At 49.1% G+C, this 23499-nt stretch overlaps 1 protein-coding gene across 2 annotated transcripts in view; it reads left to right on the forward strand.

Annotated features, from left to right (window-relative positions):
* Positions 1-2705: 2705 nt before the first annotated feature.
* The window catches only part of LOC119712060 (acid-sensing ion channel 2), a 472537-nt gene continuing 451743 nt past the window's right edge, over positions 2706-23499 (forward strand). For both annotated transcript variants that reach the window (XR_005259788.1, XM_038162899.1), the window contains exon 1: positions 2706-3269. Coding sequence is in view for 1 of the 2 variants with exons in the window: in XM_038162899.1 (XP_038018827.1) it covers positions 2706-3269 (564 nt within the window). In the remaining variant the exon portion in view is untranslated. The remainder of the gene's footprint in view (positions 3270-23499) is intronic.

Below are 23499 nucleotides of genomic sequence, written 5' to 3' on the forward strand. Positions count from 1 at the left end.
CTCCCCAGGGGCAGCGGAGCGGAGCCGGAGCCGGTGCCAGGCAGCTCTGCTGGGCCCGGGGCTGTTCCCTCCAGGCTGCAGCCAAAGCCCCCTGCACAGTTCAGCAGTAAAAGGCAGCAGGTGGGTTATGGTGTGAATTACAGCGAACGGCATTGCAAAGGCAGCAGAACGGGGACAAATGAAAGCATTAACGGGGAACAAATGAAAGCATTAACACACCGGCCCGGCCAGTGCAGGAGTGGGGAAGGGAGCGGGGTTTGCAGATGGGCTGGGAGTGGGTAGGAAAGGGAGCCCATTCCGGCCTGGAATTTTTTAGAGGGAAAGGGTATTATTGTCCCTGACCCTGCTGGGGTGATGAGCACAAGGGAAGACTGGCAGTGAGGTCTGGAGCCAGGAGCAAGGGTGCTGTGGTCACTCTGCTGCTTTAATTCTGGGCCATAGCTTGTTTGGCTTTCTGTGTAGAGCAGAAGGAACACAGCTCTCTTTAGCCACCAATGGGCTGTACTGAGAACCTGGCTTCACTCACAGGCACAGATGCAAGAGGAGGGACCACATTTTGCATTTCAAGGCTGATGTGGATTTGTACAAGAGAAAACCAGACACTGGGGGCAGCTCCTACTCCCTCTGCACCCCAGCCATTCATGACAACAGGGTGCTGGAGCCTTCTGGCTATGGAAGGAGGCTTCAGCTTCAGAGCAACCACCTGGTATGAAAAGTCGTCCTGGGAAAACCAGCCTGGGGCTCCCAAGTCCTTTGTCCCCTCTTTGCCTCAGATTCCCGGGTGTAAAATGGAGAAAGTAGTGTTGTAGCAGGGCTGGTATGGGTAGCTGAGACTGAGAGATATTTCCATAGGAACATCCATGCTCGGGGAAGCTCCCCTTGCCTTTGGCTGCCAAGGCCAAATGTGGAGAGAGCAAAGCTGAAATTATCTCATCTCTGGGTGAAAACCGTCAGGGGGAGGACAGGGGGGGCTCATGGCCCGGGGACAAGAGTCTTGGGGGTCCATCAGTGAAGTCAAGCACCTGAAAGGTGAAGGGGCCAAATGGTGCAAATGGTCTGTTGTCGTGGTAACCACACTCAAGGTTATAAATCCAGAAACTGGGCTCATTTAATCTTTAAAGGTGGCTGAGAGTCATGAGGCATTGCCCTGCAGACCGTGACAGGCTCTGCCTGTGCTTCAGCCCTGTGCTCCCACCTCACTCCAACTGGGAAAGTCTCGTTCTGGGCGCTTCCATTCTCTGGGACCCTCACCTGCTGTAGGGTTGGGTGCTGTAGAGAGACAAAAATCCTGGGGTTTCATTCTGGATCTGAAAAAAAGCGAGCAAAACCCCTGCTATTCATGGAGCCGATATGGAAGGGAGTTACTCCGACCCTGCTGAGACCCAGCACCTCACACCTCTGGTGCAGATCCCCCTCATTCCTCCTCCTGCAGCCGCACCACGCATGCACCGAGGCATCGTCACAGATCTGCAGCATCTCCTGGGTAGAAAATCCAGATTTCCTCCTCTCCGCCCCCTCCTTCCCAACCTCCCGGCTGAATGCACATCTGGGAGCGCCTTCTCCAAACACATCCGTCACAGCTGCCTTCCAGCGGCACACGGAACATCTGGAGATCCTTCGGGGGGCCGAGCCGGGGGGCTCAGGAGCTGCTGGGCACAGCCCCCGGCGCCGCCGAGGCACAGCCACGTCCCGACTCAGCCCCGGCTGGAGCCGGGGGGCTCGGGTGGCAGCTCCCTCTGCCTGCCCTGCCGCGGGGCTCCGGCTCCGTGTGTGACTCACGGCTCCCGGCGCTTCCCCCTGAAAGTCCTGCAGGGCAGGAGAGCTCTGAGACAGACAGAGCAGAGATGAGAGACGCTCCAGTCCCTCCGCTGCCGCTGCCCGGCTCTTGCCCTCTCTGGGTTTTGCTCGGAGCTGCCATGTGAAAGAGAAGAGGGTTAATGCACCTCTTTCCAATCTGTGTGTGCGTGTGTGCGGCTGAGCAGCAACCCCCTTATTTTCTTTTATTTTTCTGCCTTTCCTTTTATTTTTTGTTAGCCTTTCCTTTTCCCTCCCACTTTTGCTCTCCTGTTTCTCCCTCTGAATTAGCTGCCCACCTTTCCCTTGCAAATCACACCGACAGCACAGGCTGGGTTTTCGGGGTGGTGTTTTCTGCCCGAAATGGAGAGGTGGGGATGAGGAGAAATGCCTGAATCCTGCAGTCGCATCCCCGGCGTTCGGAGAGCATCTCCCGGTCGGGCTGAAGATTTGCGGGAAGCAGCATCCTCGGCTTTCCGCACTAGTTAACAGCCTGCGAGCTGCCTCTACTTGTTTTAGGCTCGCTCGCTTAATCTCAGCTCCCCACGGCGCGTGTGCTTCTGTGTGTGTGTGTGTGTGTGCAGGGGGAGGACTTTATTGCCATTGGCTCAGCTTTCGCTGCCCACCCACATCTCTTCCACATCACCTTGGTGTCTCCCTAAATAAAACCAGCCCTCCTTATCGCACCGAAGAAATCAAGAGCAAGAGTTTGAATGGATTTTATATAAATATTTACCCCAACGAAGCTACTGCTGAGCTCGTGGGATAAACTCGCAGCAGCTGGTCTCACTCTGCTTCCTTCGCCTGCCTCTGAAAGGGTTTAATTACTTTGGAGAGGAGAGGGGACAGATCCAGATCCCAGTTCTGGCTCCAGACTGACCCAAAAAGCAGGACCAGGATTTAAATGAACTATGGATCTGAAGGACAGCACCAGCGAGGGCAGCATGGGCAGCCTGCAGCCTTCCAGCATCCAGATTTTTGCCAACACCACCACGCTCCACGGGATCCGTCACGTCTTCGTCTACGGGCCGGTGACCATCCGGCGCCTGCTCTGGACCTTGGCCTTTGTGGGCTCGCTGGGTCTCCTCCTGGTGGAAAGCTCGGACAGGGTGGCTTTTTACTTCTCCTACCAGCACGTGACCAAAGTGGATGAGGTGGTGGCGAACAGCCTGGTGTTTCCTGCTGTCACCATCTGTAATCTCAACGAGTTCCGCTTCTCCCGGCTCACCACCAATGACCTGTACCATGCTGGGGAGCTCCTGGCTCTGCTGGATGTCAACCTGCAGATCCCCAACCCTCACCTGGCTGACCCCATTGTCTTAGCCACCCTCCAAGAAAAGGCCAACTTTAAGCAGTATAAACCCAAAGTTTTCAGCATGCAAGAGTTCCTGGCACGGGTTGGCCATGACCTGAAGGATATGATGCTGTACTGCAAGTTCAGAGGTCAGGAGTGCAACCACAAGGACTTCAAAACTGTGAGTATGAGCAGACACTCTGCTTTTCTCTTCTCTGGGCATGGGGACCATGGTGTTGCAGGACCAGGACAGCCCTGGAGGTCACTGGCCAAGCTGTGTGGGTCCGGTGTGGTGAGACAGTGGCTGCCAGGCTCTGGCATGGCAGAGGAGGAGCAGGAGGAAGCCTGTTGAGCTGAAGTTTGTTTGTTGGAGTCCTAATGGAGGTTTTGTGGGGCCAGACCTGCAAAGGGTTTGTAGCAGGTCCAGCCTCCATCCTGTGTAAGGCCCACGGTTCCCAGTGTTTGCTCAGGGTCAGATGGATGCTGCCGAGCATCACAGGGGGCCTGAGGGTCTCTTGCCATGGCCAGTGGATGTCGGCCAGCTGAAGGAAGCAGAGAGGGCTGGACAGAGCCAACAAGAAGGGCAGGTGCTCAGGACTGGTCTGAGCAGTGTCCAGCTGTGTCTCTCCAGGTGTTTGCAGCATTGCTGGAACTCTGGAAGGGGAATTTTTTCTTCTTGTTCCTGGTGTTCGTGGCTCATAAATCCTGGTTTGCTGCAGAGTGTGGGTAGCAGCTGGGTACCTGCCTGGTGCTGTGTCCTTCCTGTGCTGTGTTAGATGAAAGGAGGGGAAAGAGAGGGAGAGGAAAAGCAAGGGGAGGCTGAGCTCTGATCCCAATCTGCTCTGAGAGGGGGGAGGTGGAATGAGCTGGGTACTTGAGCATCCTGAGGGAAGTAGCTGCTGCTGAGTTTCCAGCTTCTGGCTGGCACCCTGATGGCAGTGCAGGCTGGCCTGGGTGCTGTGGTGGTAAATGTGACAGTATAAAATAAAAATTACTAGGAGGTTACCTGGATGAAGTGATGCCCCTCTGTGACACTGGGGCAGGTGAGGGGGACTGGGCAGGGACTTCAGAGGGGGCTGAGCCCCATGCTGGCTGAGCTGGGGCGTGCTGGGCTCTGGGCTAAGTCGCACTGTGCTCTCAGGCCATGCTGGGCAGTGCCTTGGCTCTGTGATCCTGGAGTCAGGAATGTTACAGGTTTCAGATGGTTATTGCTTGGGAGTGTTGCTGGTTGTTCTGCTAATTACGGTGTGTCCTGCAGAGAGCAGGTCCTGGGCAGGGTTTGTGATCCCCTGGTTCATCAGCAGAATCTGTCTGGTTTTGGGAGAAGGGAATATTTTCTGTCTGTGTGCTTTGGATCTCTGAACAAACGAGTCCAGCTGACTCCAGCACCAAAGTCATTGCCGTCTCCTGGACTGTGCTCTCTTTACACCTCGGACCAAGAACATAGAATTTTATGCCTCAGTTATTAGCTGTGCATACCTTCGATGCTGTGTCTATTTCAAACTGGATGTTCAGGCAAACCCTTCCCTTGTTTCTGCTCCCTGGGCAGGTCTGAGCAGGGGTTGGGTCATCCAAGTTGTAGGAAGGTGTCAACCAAGTTCCAAGGAGAGTAGCTTGCTAAAGAGAAGCCATGTGTGAGCGAGTCTGGAGAATGGGATAAAAAAAGGGAAACAGATGCAAAAGTCCAGGGGACAGAAGATTTGGAAAGTGAGGTCAGATCACAGGAGGATGGACAGACATCTCTTGATTGTAGCCAAGTGTGGGGAGTGGGAGCTATTCTGCCTGTGGACTTGCCAGGAATGAAGTAAGAGCTAGCTAAAAGCAAAAACCTCGAAGCCAGGGAGCAACCAGCACTTTCAAAGCACCTGCATGGCTTAAAAAAGGATTTTAAAAAGCAGAAGACAGGAGCTCTTGGCAGCCCCCCCAAGCAGGGTGTCCCCCCAGCTATTGAATTTTTGAGATAATTGCTTCTGAAACAACGATTTTAATATTTATTTTTTTTCTCTCATGGGGAATACTGTAGTTTCCAGAAAGACAAACATTCCCTGTCTGTGAAATAAATGCTCTGCTAAATCAGATCAGGGCAAGCTAGAAAGAGACAGGATATTGTGGACTGACAGCACTTGTCCTTGTCAAAGTGAGAGATTGAGTGCAATACTTCAGCCCGTTCTGCAAAGCAGCTCCTACCTGAGCCAGAAGACAACATTGTCTCTCACAGAGGCAGGGCTTCAATCTCACTGACTCCAGGTAATCCCCCAGGTTATGAAATCCAGGAAGTAGCACTCAACAGGGACACAACAACCCTGTTTTTCTTCCAGATTTTACCTCTCAGATAAAAGGCAGGGAAAAGTGTCTGTTTGAAGGATGAGTAGGTATTTCCACAGGGAGGATGCTGTAAAGGTCTGTGAGCTGCCTCTGGGCTGAATCAGAACCTCATGTCCTGGATGAATTTTGCATTTAATCACCACCAACCTGTTGCAGCTGCACATGGGCTTAGTGACAGCACATCCATCCTGCTGCAGCACCGGCTGGAGAAGAGTCATCACTGAAGCCTGATTTGTTTCCTGAAGGGAAACAGGGTGTAAATCCCAGGGCATTTCTGCAATATGTCATCAGGGTGAAGAGCTATGAGGGTTTTATATACACTCCCCAAATTCTGGCAGCTGGGAGCAGAGGAGGCAGGAGCTTTGCAGCAGAGGGCTGCACCAAACAGGAACTCTGCAATAAGGTGCTGCTGGAGGAGTCAGTGCTGTGCTGCCTCTGGTCAGCTCTGCCCTCTGGTGCGTGGGGGTTTTGTGAGCAGGGTGTCCCTGAATAAAGCCCACAGCGCTGCTGCTGCTGCTGGATGGAGAGCAGGAGCTGAAACAGCGGCATCTTGGCACTTTGAAAACACTTTACCCTCCTTCCTCCTTCACTGCCCTGTTTAAATCCTCTGTCACTGTTTTAATAACAGACTTGAGCTGTGTTTTCCCCACACTTCCTGTTCTTTCTCCCCCTAATACCTCTCAGACAGCATTTCCAATGTTAAGGTCTGCTCACTGAGTACCCACAGATTTTTGCAGAAATACCCCAGAGGGAACAGCCAGATCTTAGCAGGATGTGCTGATCCTGCACTGGCATTGCCACTGACAGAACGGCAGAGAAGATAATGCAGAGCTCTGCTGCAGGCAAAGCAAGTGAAGAAGAGAAAATTGGCAGAACATGCTTTAGCAAAGCCATTCCCCTGGAGTATGTGGAGGAGGAAAGCCTGAGAGCAGCAGCCGAGGAAATCCCCTCCTTGTTTTCCTCCTTGCTCCCCCCAGGAGGTCCTGGTTGGAAGTGACCTCGCAGATGGCATTTTCTTGGAGGAGCTGTGCTCCTGCTGCTCGACGTGACATCAAGGTCTTCATCCCACTGCTGCTGAGCCTGGCAAAGCTTGGGCTCATCAGCCCTCGCCGCACCACTGTGATTTTCTGGGAGTCCCTGTGGGTGTGTGGAGCAAAGCATCTTTCCCAGGGCTACTGGTGTGGCTCGTGGCCTTCACTGTTCCAGCCTGGGATGATGCTGGGCAGTTGCAGGGGACACTTGCAGGAGGATTTTGTGTGGGGCCCAGCAAATGTGGGGGGCAACAGGGAGAAAACCTCTGAAAACCCTTTCAGCCAATGGGGCAAACACGGAGTGAGGGATGGGATGGCCTGGGAGTGGATACTGGGAATGTGAGCAGCAGGGGAATGGGATCCCTCAGTCCCCCCTTGCTGAGAATCGCTCCCCAGCAGCACAGCCCTGCCCAGCACAGCCCGGCCGTGGCTCTGGGGGCTGTTCTGGGTGTGTGCTCTGGGTGTCTGGGGTGGTATTGTGTTCCTCAGTCTGTTTGATAAATGCACTGTTGGGCTGTGCTCCCTCGCACATCCAGTCATTCCAGCTAAGACAAACTTTTCCCTTGTGCCTGCTCTGCCTCATCAGGTGTCTATTTATTGCCAGTGGCCATGACAATTGAAGGATAGAACTCATTTATTTTCAATACACATTCTTCTGACCTACAAGGTCCACATAATGAAGTGTATCTCATGTGAATATTGCTATTTTAAGACACAACTTTCTGTCAATCTATCTGGCTTTCTCTATACATTTTTTTCTGCCCTTTTTTTCCTAGTGTATCTATCAGGCCAATGTTTAGTGAATAGCTTTGGCTTTTTAGACTAACTAGTCCATTCTCATCTGTTATACAACTTTCACTTTCTTCAAGAAAAAAAGTCAGGATAGTGCATACTTGATTCAGAAAAACATTACATTTCTTATTTACTAATTTTTCCAGAGAGTCACAACTTTTCCCAAAGTTTGCTCCGGAGTCTGAGATGCCATCACGAGATCTGCCATTATGAAATGTGCAATAACGAGATGTGCAATCCAGTGATAACTTTACACAAACAGGCTGTTCTTTCAGTAGGAAATCATGTAGGAAATCCAGTAGGTCTCTGTGCAGCCTTCCCAGTCTGCACTGGAATATCTCAATTTTGCAGGTGCTGTTGAGGGTCTGGGTGTGGGCACAGACACAGAGGGAGTGCAGGGTTATAATTTTGCTGCTGGTGTTGTCTCACTGGGTGTCTAAAAGGAGGTGGATTGCTCCTGGCTCAGGTATCTAACAAACCCTGCCCTTGGGAAGTGCAGACCCTCATTTCACCCAGTGGTTTCCTGGATTAAATTTCTCTGTCCCATAAGGATTTATGGGTGTGGTAGTTCCCTGTTACACTGATGGAGTTTGTATTTCCTTTATTAATTAAAAAATGGTAGGATAATATTTTATATTTTGCAAGAAGTTTCATGGATGGATGCCAGTTGGGATCAATGCCCATGAAAAACCATTCCTGGGTTGGAATGGTCAATAGAGTTAAAATGTAATGAAAGCTGTGGAGCTTCAGTGGGGCCTTTTCATGGCAAATCCAGTTTTAAATCCTTTAATACTATGTGTTGACTTGGCACAGCCTGGTTTTTCTTAGTGGGGTTGGCACAGGGGTAGCTTCTGTGAGAAGCTGATAGAAACTTCCACCATGTCTGACAGAGGCAGGCTCTGATGGCTCTGAAGATGGACATGCTGCTGGCCCTGTTAGAGAGGTTGGTAATGCCTCTGTGATGACATAGTTAAGAAGAAAGTCAAAACAGCACCCGCTAATTTTTTCCCAGGGGTGGCCTGGCAGCGCTGCTGGGGCCATCCCAGTGGTGAGCCTCGCCTGCCTGGCTGCCCCTAGCCAGCTCTGCCAGGCAGAAGGGCACGGGCAGTGGTGGCAGCCTCCCCTTGCCAGAGCCCTGCACGAGGAGAGGCGTTAATTAGCACCCGCGTGGTGGTGGCAGAGCCGCGTGGCCGGCAGGGAAAGCACCATGAGCGATTCCCCAAGGCAGAACCTAGACAAGATCAACTTCTTGGTGCTGCAGGATTTTGCAATGTCTTTGAATTGGTGAAACCTGTTGGCAATGGTAGTACCTACAGGCATGTCTTGGTTTGGAAAACCAGATGTCTGCTAAGGAAGGCAGGAGCCTCCCCTGAAATGGAAAATGTAAACCCCCTCCCTCCAAATTGTTATAAACTTGAAATTAAAAGGCTCTCAGGGAAAGATATGGGAGCAGGAATAACAGTTCTTTATTAGGGAAGAAAATAAAAATAAAAGAAACAATGCAGTAAACCAAAACAACAGTGACAGAGTCAGAACACAGCCTGACACCCTGTGGGTCAGGGTGCTGGCAGCAGTGCCATTGGAATGGTGGCTGCAGCCCTCCTGCAGTGTCAGGGGTGGTTCTGCTGGAGCAGGGATCCTGGAGAAGGGTGGAGTCTTCCTCTGAACATGCAGTGGAAGAGGCAGCTTTTCCTCTGGGAATCCAGTGGAAAGGCTGTTCTGGTGTCCCAAAAACTCAGACTCTATCCAGGTAGGAATGCTTGGCTCCTCCCTCTGGGCAGAGCATCTCCCGATGGGATGCTGTAATTCTTATCAGTCATGCAGTGAGACTCAATGGCCCAATACCAGTGGATATCCCCCTGGAGGGAGGATTGGTTGTGGAAGAAATAAAGAAAACTGCCCCCTGAACAGAAGATAACTGCCCCACCTCGAACAGATGGCAAATAGAATACACATTGCCTTGAAATCTGGGACAGGGCAGCAGTTTTTCTTCTAGTCAGAGAAGAGGAGGAAGTGAGGACATGTGAGGGAAAACAACATGGTGGCACCAAGGTCAGTGGAAAAAGAGGGGGAGGAAGTGCTCCAAAGCACCGGAGCCAAGATTCCTCTGCAGACCATGGTGAGAGCTGTGGTGAAGCAGGCTGTCTCCCTTGCAGCCCATGAGGTCCGTGGGGGATGCAGAAATCCACTCACAGAGAGTGAGTGAAGTGTTCACACTGGAGCAGGTGGATGCCAGAGAAAGCTGTGATCCAGAGGGAGATCCAAATGGAGAGAGAGGGCCCCTGCTTCCAAACGAGAGCAGCCTGTCTTTAGAGGACTGCACCTTGTGGATGAGTGACCCATGCCACAACAGTTTTGGAAAGACTGTTTGCCCATGGGAGGGACCCATGGCATAGCAGAAAAAAATACTCCTCTCCCTAAATGAACAGAAAAAGATCTGGAGTGATGAACTGACCAAACCCCCATGCCCTGTCTCCCTGCACTGTCGGTGGGAAGGAGGGAGGTGCTGGAGGAAAAAAAGGTGTTTTAGGAGCTTATTTTACTTCTCATTATCCTCCTCTCACTGTGTTAATATTAAATTTACTTTATACCTTTAAATTTAAACCTGTTTTTCCCTTGGAATGTTTTTCTCTCAGTCCTTACTGGAAGTATAAACACTGGGTGAAACAACTCCAGAGGAGAGAAGCTGCAGAAATGGGCTGCAGGTTGTTAACTTGGGACATTGGTGCTCCACATTTGGGATGCTGATCTGACTGCAGACCTGACCAGAACAGTGACAGTCCTCCCTAATGATCTTTGAAAAGGGCTGTGTTTGGATGTGTTTTGAGCTGTTTCTTAGCCAGGCATGCTGCCCTCCCTCGCTCAGGCTTTGGGATGGGAATAATTTAAACAAGAGGGAAATGTCAGGAAAAGGCACAGCCAAAGTGTCAGAGCCAGCTGGAGAGCAGAGGGGGATGGATGACGAGGGAGATGAGGCATGGGGAGGGCCCTGGGAGAGGAAGGACAAAGAATCTGTGTGTGTAAGAGCCAGATGTGAGCTCAGCTTCCCTTGCTGCAGCAGCTGGCACTTGGTTTGGAGGAGAGCAAGAGCCACTCCTCACTTCTGAGTGATTCCCATTCCTTAGAGTTATTCATCAGGAGTCCAAATGAGAGCTCCTCCATCCTCCACACCCCACCTGCCCAGGGATTTTCACTCCGAATAGCAGCTGGAGCTGGAGCAAAATGCAAATCCACTCTTGGGATGGGGAAGAGCTGCTGAGCAAGGGGGGGGGGTGTCCCTGGAGTTCCAAGGATGGAAGAGATGTTTGAGGACTGCCAGAGTTTATTAGAATTGTCCTGGGAATTGTGTGAGGCTTTTCTTACTGTTGGAAATACCTCTGAGTGCAGCTTCTTGTGCTTCAGCTCATTTCTTCTGGACAGACACTGAGAACTGAAGTGCCCAAAGCGGTGGAGAGCCAAGGTTGTCAACAACAGAGAACAAATCTGATAATCATCTGGTACCATGTGCTGGTGCCTCCTTTGCCTGTGGCTCTCTGTGGCTAACACAGTTCATGCCACAGGGTGTCCCTGGCCTTGCATGAGTTCTCCTGGGTACAGTTTTCTGTCTGCAGTGGGTGGAGGGTGAAACCACAGGAAGCTTTCATGTGTACTCTCTCTACAGGGACCAGACTTAGTCTAGTCATGTCAAAGCTAGAAGTAAAGCCCAGGAAAGACAAGGAATATATAAAAAAACCCAGCATGGTTTCCAGCTGGACAGGTAAAGTAGAACAACATAGCTTGTCCATACCCCCCCATGCAAGTGTCCCTTGGAGTCTTCTTGGCAGATAATAAACAAGCTCCCAGATGTCCCCTCTTGAGGAGTATTTGTGTTTATCTAACCAAATGCAGTGATGCCCTGGGAAAAATCATGGTATGATTGCTGTGGGTTTAATCTAAACCCTCCCTGAGAGGTTCTGACTACCAGGTCCATGATCCCCATGGACAGAAATGGGTAAAAGTCTAAACCAGTTGTCACAAAGTTAAACAGAAGAAATTTTCATTTGATTAAAAAAGAAAACAGGTCTGATTTCAGTGAGGGCCTCTGGCCTCCTGAAGTCCCTTCCAAGCTGAATTATGATTCTATAATAGAATGCAGGTGCAGACCTGCTGGGTCTTAAATCCTTTTGCTATTTTTAGAACATCTAATTTTTTTCATAGAAACATAGAACCCTGGAATGGTTTAGGTTGGAAGGGACCTTTAAATCATCCAGTTCCACTCTCCACCATGGGCACCTTCCACTATCCCAGGCTGCTCCAAGCCCCATTCAGCCTGGCCTTGGACACTGCCAGGGATCCAGGGGCAGTCACAGCTTCTTTGGGCATCTTGTGCCAGGGCCTCCCACCCTCCCAGGGAAGCATGTTTTCCTAATATCTTATCCAAACCTGCTCTCCTTCAGTTTAAATCCATTCCCTTTTGTCTTGTCCCTACACACCCTTTTCCTTCATCTCTCTTGGACCCCTTTAGGCACTGGAAGGGGCTCTAAAGGAGAGCAGCCTCCCCGGAGCTTCTCTTCTCCAGGCCAAACAGCCTTGCAGGACCTTGCACTTGGCCTTGATGGACTTCATGAGGGTCACACATTCCCACTTCTCCAGCCTATCCAGGTCCTGTTGGATCCCATCCCTTCTCTCCAGCATCACACAGCCTGGTGTCATTGAGCTTGCCGAGGGCAGCCTCAATCCTGTTGTTCATGTCACCAGCAGTGATGGAAACCACAGCTCTAGCCCTGAGGAGCTCTGCCCATCTCTGACCTGCTCTCATGCTCAGTTCACCCCCAGCCTTCCTGAGAAATGAAAGCCAGTTTGAGAAGACGATCACCTTCCTCTCTGTGAACTCTGTGCACAAGTTTGCATTATTGACCTAAGGACAAAAATTGCTCTAAAATGCAGAGCTGCTGACAGCTCTGTCTGCACTGAGCGTTGAGGCATTCACAGCTCTGATTCCATAATGAGTCCACTACGGCTTCTCTGAGCAAACCACTGTCTTTTTCCATTTCCTGAAACTATCCCTATTTGCTTTAGAAGCAGACAGTGGTGATTCCATGAAAAAAACCCTCATATCCATCACTAAGCTCCTGCTGACAAAAAATGTGCCTGGCAGCTCCCGAGGAGCGGCAGGACGGGGAGGTCATGCTCGGCATCTCCATCTCCTCTGGCAGGGTCTGGAGTCCCTCCTATGCCTTCCCAAAGGCATTTGTCACAGGATTTATGTCTGGAGTGCCATCCAGGCTCAGGCTGGCCATGCAGCAGAGTTCTGCATCCATTGGTGAGGTCAGGGTGAGGGCAATGAAGGTGATAAGCTTATCGTGATGAGGTGGATGTGAGCAGGGTGTCAGGTGATTGTGTTTCTGCCACAGCTACAACAGCTCTATATGGGACTCAAAAATACAAAAACCACTCTGCCTACTGGGCTGATGAGACCCTGCAGTGTTCCATAGGAAGAGCTCTTTGGGAGGAAAAAAAAAAAAACATGGAAAACTTTCTTGCTTACAAAGTGAGAGGGCTGGGAGTGGGCAGGACTCAGATCTTCCTGAGGGAGGAAATGGTGATCTGTGGCTAAATGTGAAGGTTGTGAAAGTCAGTGTCTATTTTGACACCTGCATCTGCTGAGAGGTCATGATGAAAAGCCTTAAACAGGTTGACTTTGTTGAGGGATGAGTGCAACAGAATGGTCCTCTAGAAGCTTGTTGGGACTTCCTGACCTATGGAAATCCATGAGGAAAGCTCTCAGGCACCAGAAGCTCAACAAGCTAAGAGGGAAAATGAGGTAGATGAGGTGGTCATGTCTGACTCCATCTGCCATGGATTAATGTATGAGACCAGCACCAGGATAACAAAATCGCCCTTGGAGGTAAAAGAGACTGAGAGTTATTTCAGTACAACTGACACCAGTGTGCCCAGGGCCATCAAGAACCTATTTCCACCCAGCCATGAATATTTACAACCAAGCACATGCCATTACTGGAAGAAAAGCTGAATTGTTTTGATCATTTGTTGCTGTTGTGCCATGGAAGGAAGGATTTAGCCTGTGTGTTAAGGCAAGGAGCGTGAAGTGAAGGAGTGAAGGGTAATGGAAAATGCACATATATTTGCTGAGGGTGAGATGGATGAAAGGAGGTTTAATCTGCACTTGGATTTCCCAGAGGAGCCCGTCCAAGGGAATGGGGCCATCAGGGATTTTCATGTGCAAGAGGAGCTGCTCAGTTGTCTGTTCCTGTCGGAGGAGCTAGTTCTGCTTCGTGATTTCCTCAGAGACTGAAATTTGAAAAGAAAATCAGAAGTGAAAAAGATTGAGTCAAATTTCATCTCCTCCTCAGGTGCTCCCCCACACTGGTCTGACCTTGCACGAGAAGAGGATTACAGGCTCTTGTCTCATGCCAGGTCTGTAGGCTTCCCTTTCAGTCAGTCCAAAGGTTGTCCAGATCTCACTTCCAGTGTGAGTTTCTTGGGAATTGGAGTCTTTCCTGAGGGAAACTGATAGTGATGAGTCTGTCCACCTTACCTATATGAAAAGAATCCAAAACCAAAACCCAAACCCCCAAACTAAAACATTGGAGGTCCAAAAACTTTAGAAATTGTAGTAGGAACAAGTTTTAGCTGCTGTATAAAACTGAGTTTTCATGATGCTGTTTCAGTGGTGATGAAGACTAATATATAAATGTAATATGAAGATGGGCATGAAATTAAAGTAATTTAAAATGAAATGAAATTAAAATTATTAAAAGTTATTTTGCTTTTTAAAGGATTTTTCATTATTGGAAGAAAAAATCAAAGCAACCCATTTAGGCATTTTTTGGTTTCTCATTCCATTCGTGTTTTCCAGGCTCTCTGAAGTCCCACACTCATGCAGTGGAGGAGTCATGCAAAAATTTCACTTTATGAAAGGGGCTGAATCCCATAACAAACAGTGAATCCCATCCCATAATAGTGATTCAAATTTTTGGTTCACCTGAAGGTTTGAGGCACATTATTCTTAGGCCAGGAGAAGAGAATAAATAAACCCTAGCAAATGCTCTCTGGTGATTCAACTGTGTTACTGTGAGAGGGGTAATTTAAGGGCTCTGTGGCAGGAGATTTCTGGGAGAAATCAGTAGAAAACGATGAGCTGGAGCTCTGGAACAGCGGGAGGACAGGACAGGACAGGATTCACATGAGGTTGCTCAATGACAGCCCAGCACACATCACTGCAGTTGCCATAGGCAGGACTAAATGTATTGCAGAGGAGAGTTAATGAGCAGTGGGAGGAATTAATAGAAGCTTAACCCTTGATTATCTCAACTTCCAACACCACCCTCCACTGCTCCCTGGCACTGAAATGGATGGTGAATCCTGAGACATCCAGGAAAGCCTCTCCATCCCTTCTGGGGCCTCCTGGAAGGCTTTGGAAGAGCAGCTCATGGCTCTGTCATGTGTGAAGTGGTGTCAGCAGAGCTATGAACTCCTCAGCAGTTCTCCAGTGATGGAGGAACCCGTGAAAGCTGAACCAGGGTGTCAGAGAGGTATCAGTTCAACTTTAAATGAGAGATGGAATTGTATTTTGGGAGATGGGCGGGGATTCAGCCATCTCTAATGAGATGGTTTAGCTGAAGGGGACCTTGGATGGGAGCTGACATTCACCGCCAGATTTCTTGGTGTTTCTGTAAACAGGTGAACCAGAATTCTGCTCAGAAGTACAGTTTCTGTTCATCATACTGGCATTTTCCTCTGGATATACTGCTGGGATTAGGGTTAGGGGTGGGGATCAGGATCTCAGCGAGCATAACAAGTTATGTCCTTTTCAGCTCAGGAGCTGTTAGGGGGGTACAACAGTCACACAATCCTGATATATTAATTTTTTCCTTTGAAGCATTTACTATTTGGTTTTTGGTGTTTTTTTTTTTTTTTTTTTTTTTAATGAAAAGTGGCAAGTTTTCCCACAAGGCTTTGGGAAAACTGCTGCTGTGGTCATTTCTCAAACAACATTTCCATCTAAACCAATCTTTATGTAAAAGATGCGAACAGTTTCCATGGATAGCATGACCAGGGTGTGGAGATCATGGTGGGGAGAAAAAGGTGCTGTGCTGGATGTTAAGATTGATCCTTGTTAATTGAGCTGCATTTTTCATCCTCTGCTCTGGCCTCAGATGCTGCAGTCAGCATCCCTTCTACAGATGCTGCAGGATCACTCTAAATAGCCATCAACTAATGCTAAATTATGATGAAGCATCTCCTGAAATACGTGTGACTTCCACATGAATAACAAATGGATTTGTTTCTGTCAGGTATGACAGGAGTTTGGAGCTGATCCACACCAATCCCAACAAGGCCCCCTGTAATTCCAGGACAGGCACGGAGAGAGGAGGTGCTGGGGTGTACATGGCAGCTAAGGACGAGCTGTGGGAGGAGACAAGTTCCAGGCTGACAAAGCAGTCCCAGTTTATAGAACCCCAGTGGAGTTTGCCTCCTAAAGACATTAACGAGGGTGAGATCCCTCTGTTAACCCCCACAACTGCATCCATCCCTGCAAAAAGAATTCTCTCCTCATTATCACATGGTAGAACAAAAAGACCCTCAGAGGTCAGTCTTGTGATGATGTCTCTGTACATCTGCATCTCTCCGGGGAAAAGCAGGTCAAGAGGGAAAGGATTTTTCTATGGTGTTTGTGCATGATACCAGGAAAAGTCCAGTCACTCCTGGGATGAGATTTTCCATGTGAAAAATGAAAGCTTTTTGTCTTAAAGCATTCTATTTTCCATGAAATTAATTAAAATAAAAATCTCAGTGCAAAATAAAAACTCTGGGATGTCTCATTAAATGGATCATCTGGTTCAGAATTAAGTAATGGAAAAAACGATGCAGAGCTGGGGAGCTTTTCACCATGTGCTGCCTCTACATCTTGCTCTTGTGGGTCAGCACATTCCATTGCACCCAGGTTCTATTTTATAGGGGTTTTGGGGCAAACCTTGGTGTCATCTGAGTTAGTGAGTATCTGGCTTCCCCTGAATAGGGGGATTTAATTTACTGCTTTCAAACGAGCCCCCTCTTTCAAAGGGCAGTCAGAGCAAGATGCTTCTGACAGCCTGACCTCTGAGCTTTCTGGAGATGGTTTTAGGCTTATTTCCTGATAAGAGAAGGTTTCAGCAATTTTCCTCCATTTGAAAGAAGAGGAGAAGTCTCAAAACCATGTGATTTCTACGAGCTTCACAAAAGCTGGCAGCTGGGAGAGACCCAAACTGGAGCCCAGGGAGGAAAAACAGGGTCAGTGCTTGTGTTTTACATTGTGTCTGACAGGGACCAGCTGGCCAACAAACACATGTGCCCCACTTTCTCCAGAAGCAGCCTGGCAATAATGAGACAGCTCACACTTCTCTGGCAGCACAGCACAAGCAAGATCAAACGAGGATGCAGAGAGCTGTGCTCCCTATGGGGCACGGGGAACATGCCAAGGGGAGGTGTGTGTGTGAAGGCAGGTCCTGGGTGTGCAGGTCAGCTCCTCCTGGTTCCCTCTGATGCTGCTGTGGGGGTCCTGAGGGACCTGGGACAGAGCAGGGAGAGGTTAGAAAAGAAAATCCTCAGGAGCTCGAGCTTCATCCATTCTTCTGTTTCAAATTCTGAATAATTCCCAGCGCTGGGAGTAGACCCACAGTGCTGCAGGACTCAGAATGCATGGAGTGACCTCAGCTTTGCATCCTACTCCTCAGGTCCCAGGTGGGAAATCTGGCCCATCTCAGCCTTCACAGCCCCCAGTCAATCCAAGGCTCTCACTCCACTCTTTGGGTTGGCAATAAAACTGTCACCTCCTTGGGGCAAGGGCTGTTTTTCTGGTTTATGTTTGCTATTAAACATTTATTATTAAAATTGATTAAACTTTAACTGAGGGAGTTGCTTTAACCTGCTGCAGAGAATGACATGGGCTGTGATTTTGTACAGAGAAAAGAAAATTCATCATTCCTAGTTGGAAGCAATTGAAACCAAACAGATTTTTCTACAAATGTCTTCCATCAAGAAGCATTTTGAAAGCATTTCTTACTGCATTTGCAAATCAGGTACACAGAGTACCTGAACAATCCCAGCTACTGCAGCTCTGCAAACCCCAGAGAGCTTCTGCAAGTGCCTGCAGGCTGAACAGCATCCTGAGGCAAAGTGGCCACCTCCCTTCCATTTTGGAATGCTGTTCAATGTTGATGGGTATTTCTGAGCCTAAATCATTCCTCATTAGGGGTGCCCATGGCTGTTTTTTGGAACAATTAACTGCAGCATATTTTCTCCCATGTTTCAAACCCATCTAACACCAGGTGCTACAGCACAGTTACCACAGGTAAATTCATGTGACAAACTATTTCTGGAGATCAAGCAAGGACAGTTCAGTTACCAGGGGCAGGGAAATGTGGTGTGCATTTATTTTGTTGTAAATAAGGCAGGTTAGTACAATCCCCATTTACAAAGTAATATTGAAACCTGGGGAAGAGCTGTCAGTTGTTAACACAGTTACTGTGAGCCCTTTGTGTATTCTGGTCTTTCCATGGTTTGTTTTTGGTTTTTTTTTTTTTGGTTTTTTGTGGGTTTTTTTTTGTTTGTTTGGTTTTTTGTTGTTTGGTTTTTTTTTGTTTGTTTGTTTGTTTTTTGTTTTGTTTTTTGGGGTTTTTTTTGTTCTTTTTTTGTTTTTTTTTGTTTTTTCCTGTCAGGAGGAGAAATAAGTGTCTGAGTCAAGTACGTTCTTGTAATCCCACTTGTCTTTCAAAAAAGACACACTTTCCTTAAACCCAACAAAACCAGAAACCAGCATTGTGGCTTTAGTGCTGAGAAACCCTTTGGTTCACCCCTCTGAGCTGTGCACGAGCAGCTCCATCTCCCTGCAGTGCTTCTCACTTGGAATAATTCCTCTCCTCTTTCAGTCCAGGCACATCCAGGTGTGTGATGTTCCAGCTTTTTTGGTGTGCACCGGGGTTCTCCTGTGGTGTTTGTCAGTCAAGGTGTGGGCACCTGATTGTTAAAGATGATGATGATTCAAAGATGCAGTTATTGCATGCAGTTATTGCATGCAGTTATTGTATTCAAAGTATCAGTTATTGCAACAGTGATGCAGTAAATCCCAGTTTTTGGCATATGATCCTTGCTACTCACAGGAAATCTCACATTCCTAAGATATCAAGGGTAAGAAATAAAACAGCATCAAGTAGCTCCAAGTGAGGCTTAGGTTGAATATTAGGGAAAATTTGGGAAAATTTCTTCACAGAAAAGGTTATTAAACATTGGATCTGAGTCAGGGCAGGGCAGGGCACTCACCAACTGCCCCTGGAAGTGTTCAAAAAATTATGGATGTGGCACTTGAGGACAGGGTTAAGAGTGACCATGGGGGTGGTGCTCTGGGTTGGACTTGGTAATCTCAGATATATTTTCTAACCTTAACCATTCCCTGATTCTGAGATCCAGCTGGACATCCACACAGCAGAGGTTTGGTGTCCTGCTCCTGAGCTGAGGGTCTAGAAATGGGGGTTTTCTGCCCTCCCAGTGTGCACTTGGAGAGGGAGAAAGGGCTGGAGGAAGGGGAATGGTTGGGAGCAGTGCCTGGGCTGGTGGGGATGGGGAGGAGATGCAGGGAGCAAACAGGAGCAGCAGAGGACATTGGCAAGGGGCCATACTGGCATGGCCAGCCCATTCCTCCAGGCACAAAGAGGGGCTGAGGGAGCTGGGAAGGGGCTCAGCTGGAGAAAAGGGGGTTCAGGGGGGCCCTTGTGGCTCTGCACAGCTCCTGCCAGGAGGGGACAGCCGGGGGGCTCGGGCTCTGCTCCCAGGAACAGGGACAGGAGGAGAGGGAACGGCCTCAGGCTGGGCCAGGGGAGGCTCAGGGTGGACAGCAGCAGGAATTTCCCCATGCAAAGGGTGCTCAGGCCTTGGCAGGGGCTGCCCAGGGAGGTTTGGAGAGCCCATCCCTGGAGGTGTCCAAGGAATTCCTCGTCATGGCTCTCAGGGCTCTGGGTTGGGGACAAGGTGGGGATCAATCACAGCTTGGACTTGATGATCCTGAAGGTCTTTTCCAACCTCAGTGTTTCTGGGATTCTATGATTGCTGGAAATAATGCTTATCTATATTCTTTCTCCTCATTTTTCATGCCAAGCTGCCATAAAAATACTTTGATGCTGCATTTCATGCCTTTCCTCCCTCCCTTACTAGTAACATGGAATTACATCCCCATTCCTTTAAAATTCTGAGGTTTAGCAAGCACATAAACTACACTTAAACCCCAGCCCCTACTGTAAAGCGAATACTCCTTTTTTTTCTCTCAGGGAACCATTTCTTTGACTTGTTATTTTGAGCTCCATCACGGTTGTTGCATGCAAAGGCAACTTTGTGGAAAAGAAGGTTAAGTGCTAAGGTTAAAACAGGTTCAAGTATAATCCAGAGTGCCCTTGGCAAGGACAGAAGGGTTTTAGTGGGTCTCATTTATCATTGCCTGGCTGCCTAAAGTGCTTGACTGGCTCATTGTTGTTTTTATATGCCTGTAGAGGAGCTGCACAAGAGCCAGTGAGAAAAGTATCACTGTTTTCCTCGTTTAACCCACACTCAACAGGGAACAATAATATTTAAGACTTCAGAGTGTAAAAGGTTTCCTCTTCAAAAACCAAATTCCCTGGCATGAGCCACGTGGAGCAGCTCGGGCTCTGCTCCAGAGGAGAGGTTTCTGTTGGTGTGGAGTTACATCTATGGCAGAATTTTAGAGGTGAGAGCCTGGAGATGCTCCTGCCAGCTGGGGTTCCCAGGCCTTCCTGAAACCACTGCCTGACCTTCAGCCTTTTCTCCTCTGCCATTCTGCCAAAGCTTTGTCCTCTCCCCGCAGGGGCTGGGGGCTCTGCAACAGAGGGAATGGTTGGACCATCCCTGGAAGGCAGGGAGCTGCTGGAACAATTTTCCCAGGAGGTTGTGGACTCCCCATCTCTGGAAGTGTCCAAAGCCGGGTTGAACAGGGCTTGGAGCCACCTGGGACAGTGGAAGGTGTCCCTGCCCATGGTTGGGAGTGGGAATGAGAAGAGCTTTAAAGTCCCTTCCAGCTCAAACCATCCCATGATTCTGGGATCATGGAACACTAAAAAGAATGTTTTGGAGCACAGATCTCAAACATCAGTGAGCAAAGACCTGCTCCATGCTCCATCCCTGCCTGTTTTTTTTTTACAGATGGATCCTGGGGGATACAGGCAGTGCTCCCAGTGCTCTGCACCTGGGGATTTGTGTGCAGTTGTGTAATTCACCAGGATGATATGGCAGAGGTCCTGACTGGGGGTGGGGGTGGTTAATTAAGTGGCTGCTTTAATTCATGGTAGCTTGCCAAGGCTCTTTACAAAGGTCTTCTGGAGCTCAGGAGATGTTAATGCCACTGGAAAAGGCAGTGGCTTCATCCCAAAGCAGCTGAATCCAGCCTGGAACAGGTACAGAATGAGACTGGGAGGAGGCTTAAGGAAAAGAAGCACCTGTTCTAGAGGGGAGATTATGAGAATTGAGCTTGTTTAAGTGAGTCTGGCAACGGCTGTGTGAAGGACTGGAATAACTCTGGAGAAATCCATCAAGGGGATGATGACTGGAGGGGAGGGAAATGGAGGTATTTCAGCCAAAGCATGGTGCTGGCTTTGGAGCAAATGGTACAGATTGGTCCTGGATAACTTGATGCTGGAAGCTGGAAAGGTTTTTTATTGTTATTATTTCTTGAAGGGACAAAATTCTGAAGTAATGGGGAGAAAGAACCCAGCATCCCTTGGGGGTGGGATTGTGTGAGGAGGCTGTCAGGAACACAAGGGTTCAAGGACCTCTCCAAGTCCATGGACAACAATCTTGTCCTGGACTGAAGGAATGGGGTGGGTGTACACCCGGATCGTGGGAGTCAGGCACCTCTTACTTGGGTTAGCAGAGTGGTGGGGTGTCTGGGAAACCTGGAAAAACACAGCCATGTCCTGGGACGCTCTTTCCCCTCAGTTCCTGGAGTCACACAGTATCAATTCTGTGTTTCTTGATCCTGAGAAGACTTTAATACCCAGCTTGTCAGGTCTCAGAATTCAATTAACTCAGCCCCTGTCTATGTCTGCATGAAGACAGGAATATTGAGTCCATCTGGGTGTAAATCCTTTGAGTGCTTAACCCTGGCCAGGGCTGGGTGAAGATCCCACGTGGAGGCTGCAGCAGCTTCCCTTGAGGGTGTTCAAGCTGCCTGCAGTGAGAATCTGCCCAAAACAAGACACCCCAACTGCAGACACTCTCTGGTCTGAGCTTCCCAAAATTACAGGTTAATATGAATGTTGAGAACACCCATGAGTGTTACTCAATTTCTCCCCTGCAAGGGAGGGTAAGAACACCCTGGGATCCTGTTAATGGCCAGTCTGACTGAACTCAAGGCATTAGATGTGGCTGGGTTTTTGTTTATCCATATTCTTATCCCATCTGGGAGCCCCTGGGATGCTGTTGTGTTAAAAATGGAGCAGAAATGTGATCTCTCCTCTGCTGCTTAAAAATAATAAAATTTTCTCTCTGGTTTACAGGGCCTCTGAGCAGCAAGGGAGAAAAGGGAGGGACAGCATTGGTTCGGTTCAGTCTGACCAGTACTCACAACACAACACAGAGAGAAAGGGAAAACCTTTTTTTAAAAATATATTAATAAATTTCCTCTGCAGAAATGAGTTACTTGGGCTCGATTTTACCCACCTGGGAACTCTGATTATTGTCTCATGAAACAGAGCACCTGCTCTGTTATCGCATAAATAAGGGAGAGCAAATGCATTGTGTGCTCATTCCAAAGCCTGGCTCCCCCGCAGGGCTGGAATGTGCTGCAGCAGAGGGAAGAGATTTGGAAGTTTGCCCTCCGGTTTCCTAGAGAGACAAGGCTGTGGGAGCAGTTAGGGAAACATTCACTCTGCCCGCCGGGGTTCCCCTCCATGGCTCAAAAGTGCTTGTTGCTGCTGTTAATTAGAGCTGTGTGGAAACATCCCCGGCAAAGCTGGAGCCGCAGAAACGTGCCTGGCAGGGCTGTGGTCCAGGCTCCAACAGCAGATCAGCTGCCCTGGAAGATTTGGGAGGGAGCAGGAGAGCTGAGCTCTGGCATCAGTGATGTGGGAATGCTCTTAGGACAAACCACGGTCCAGATGTGGACTAATTAGGACCCACTGTGTGTTGACTTAGTGGATATTTAGCTAATGAAGATGGGGCTGGCAGCCCAGCTTTGTGCTGAATGTGCAGTTCAACCTCCTTTGTCTTGGTTTTAGTGACAGCACTGGGAGTTTGCTCTGAGTCCATCCTGTCCTTTTTGAATCCTAAATTGTGACCTGAGAATCTCCACTGGAAGCAGGGCAGTGATGACCCTGCTGAGACTCGTTTGTGCTGCAGGCAGAACTGGTACTGCTGGCACTCTTGGGTGCTTTGCAGGGTTCTGTGACCCATCTCCAGAGGGATTATCCTGAGGTAAAGGATGGATCAGGCTGCTAGAGCTGGCCTGCTCCTGCTGCAGAAGGAGGGATGCTCTGCTTGGCCAATGCAGAGAGCCTAAGAAGTAAATCCATGCTGGTTGTTCAGTTGAGGGACAATCAAGCTGTCAGAGAGGGTGGGGGTGGCTTTGCTGGAGCTGCCTCAGACATTGAAATCCCATCTGGTCAGCAATACCAGGTTCATGGTGTGAACACAGCCATGAGTGTGCAGGATGTGCCCCAACCCACAGCTCAGCCTCATCCTGAGGTCCGTGTCAGACTGAGAAGTGAGAGCTTTCCATCTCCTGCTGCTGTGTTCCAGATCATTTGCTGTGACTCCGGGCATATGTTGTCAATTCACCAGCACCTTTATGCAGTCAGTTATAATTCACATTTGCTGGTTTTTAATGAATGTTTGTTCACTGGAGCATTTGCCAGGGAGTGTGCATGGTGTGCAGAGCCAGCCCACTTCCTAGCAGCCTCCAACTTGAGCTGAGCTGAGGAATCAAGCTCAGGAACAAATCAGGAATATATTTTGTGACACGCACTGCCTGCTGTATGAGACGGAGGGGACCCTGAGAATGGGAGATGAAAGAGAGTCCCAGCAGCCACATGGATGGAAGGCTTTCCTGCCAAAGCAATGGAAAATCCCAGAGATAATCAGGGCCCTGCTGAAATCCCCTTAAAATCCAAATACAGGCTCAGTCACTACCACTCTGGAGCACCTCACTGTCTGCTGCTCCCACCACAAACAAGGTTTGTTGACCTGGCTGGTGTTCCCATCATCTGGATGTGGAATGGAAGC

Source organism: Motacilla alba, chromosome 27, assembly GCF_015832195.1.
Source record: "Motacilla alba alba isolate MOTALB_02 chromosome 27, Motacilla_alba_V1.0_pri, whole genome shotgun sequence".
Taxonomy (NCBI): Eukaryota; Metazoa; Chordata; class Aves; order Passeriformes; family Motacillidae; genus Motacilla; species Motacilla alba.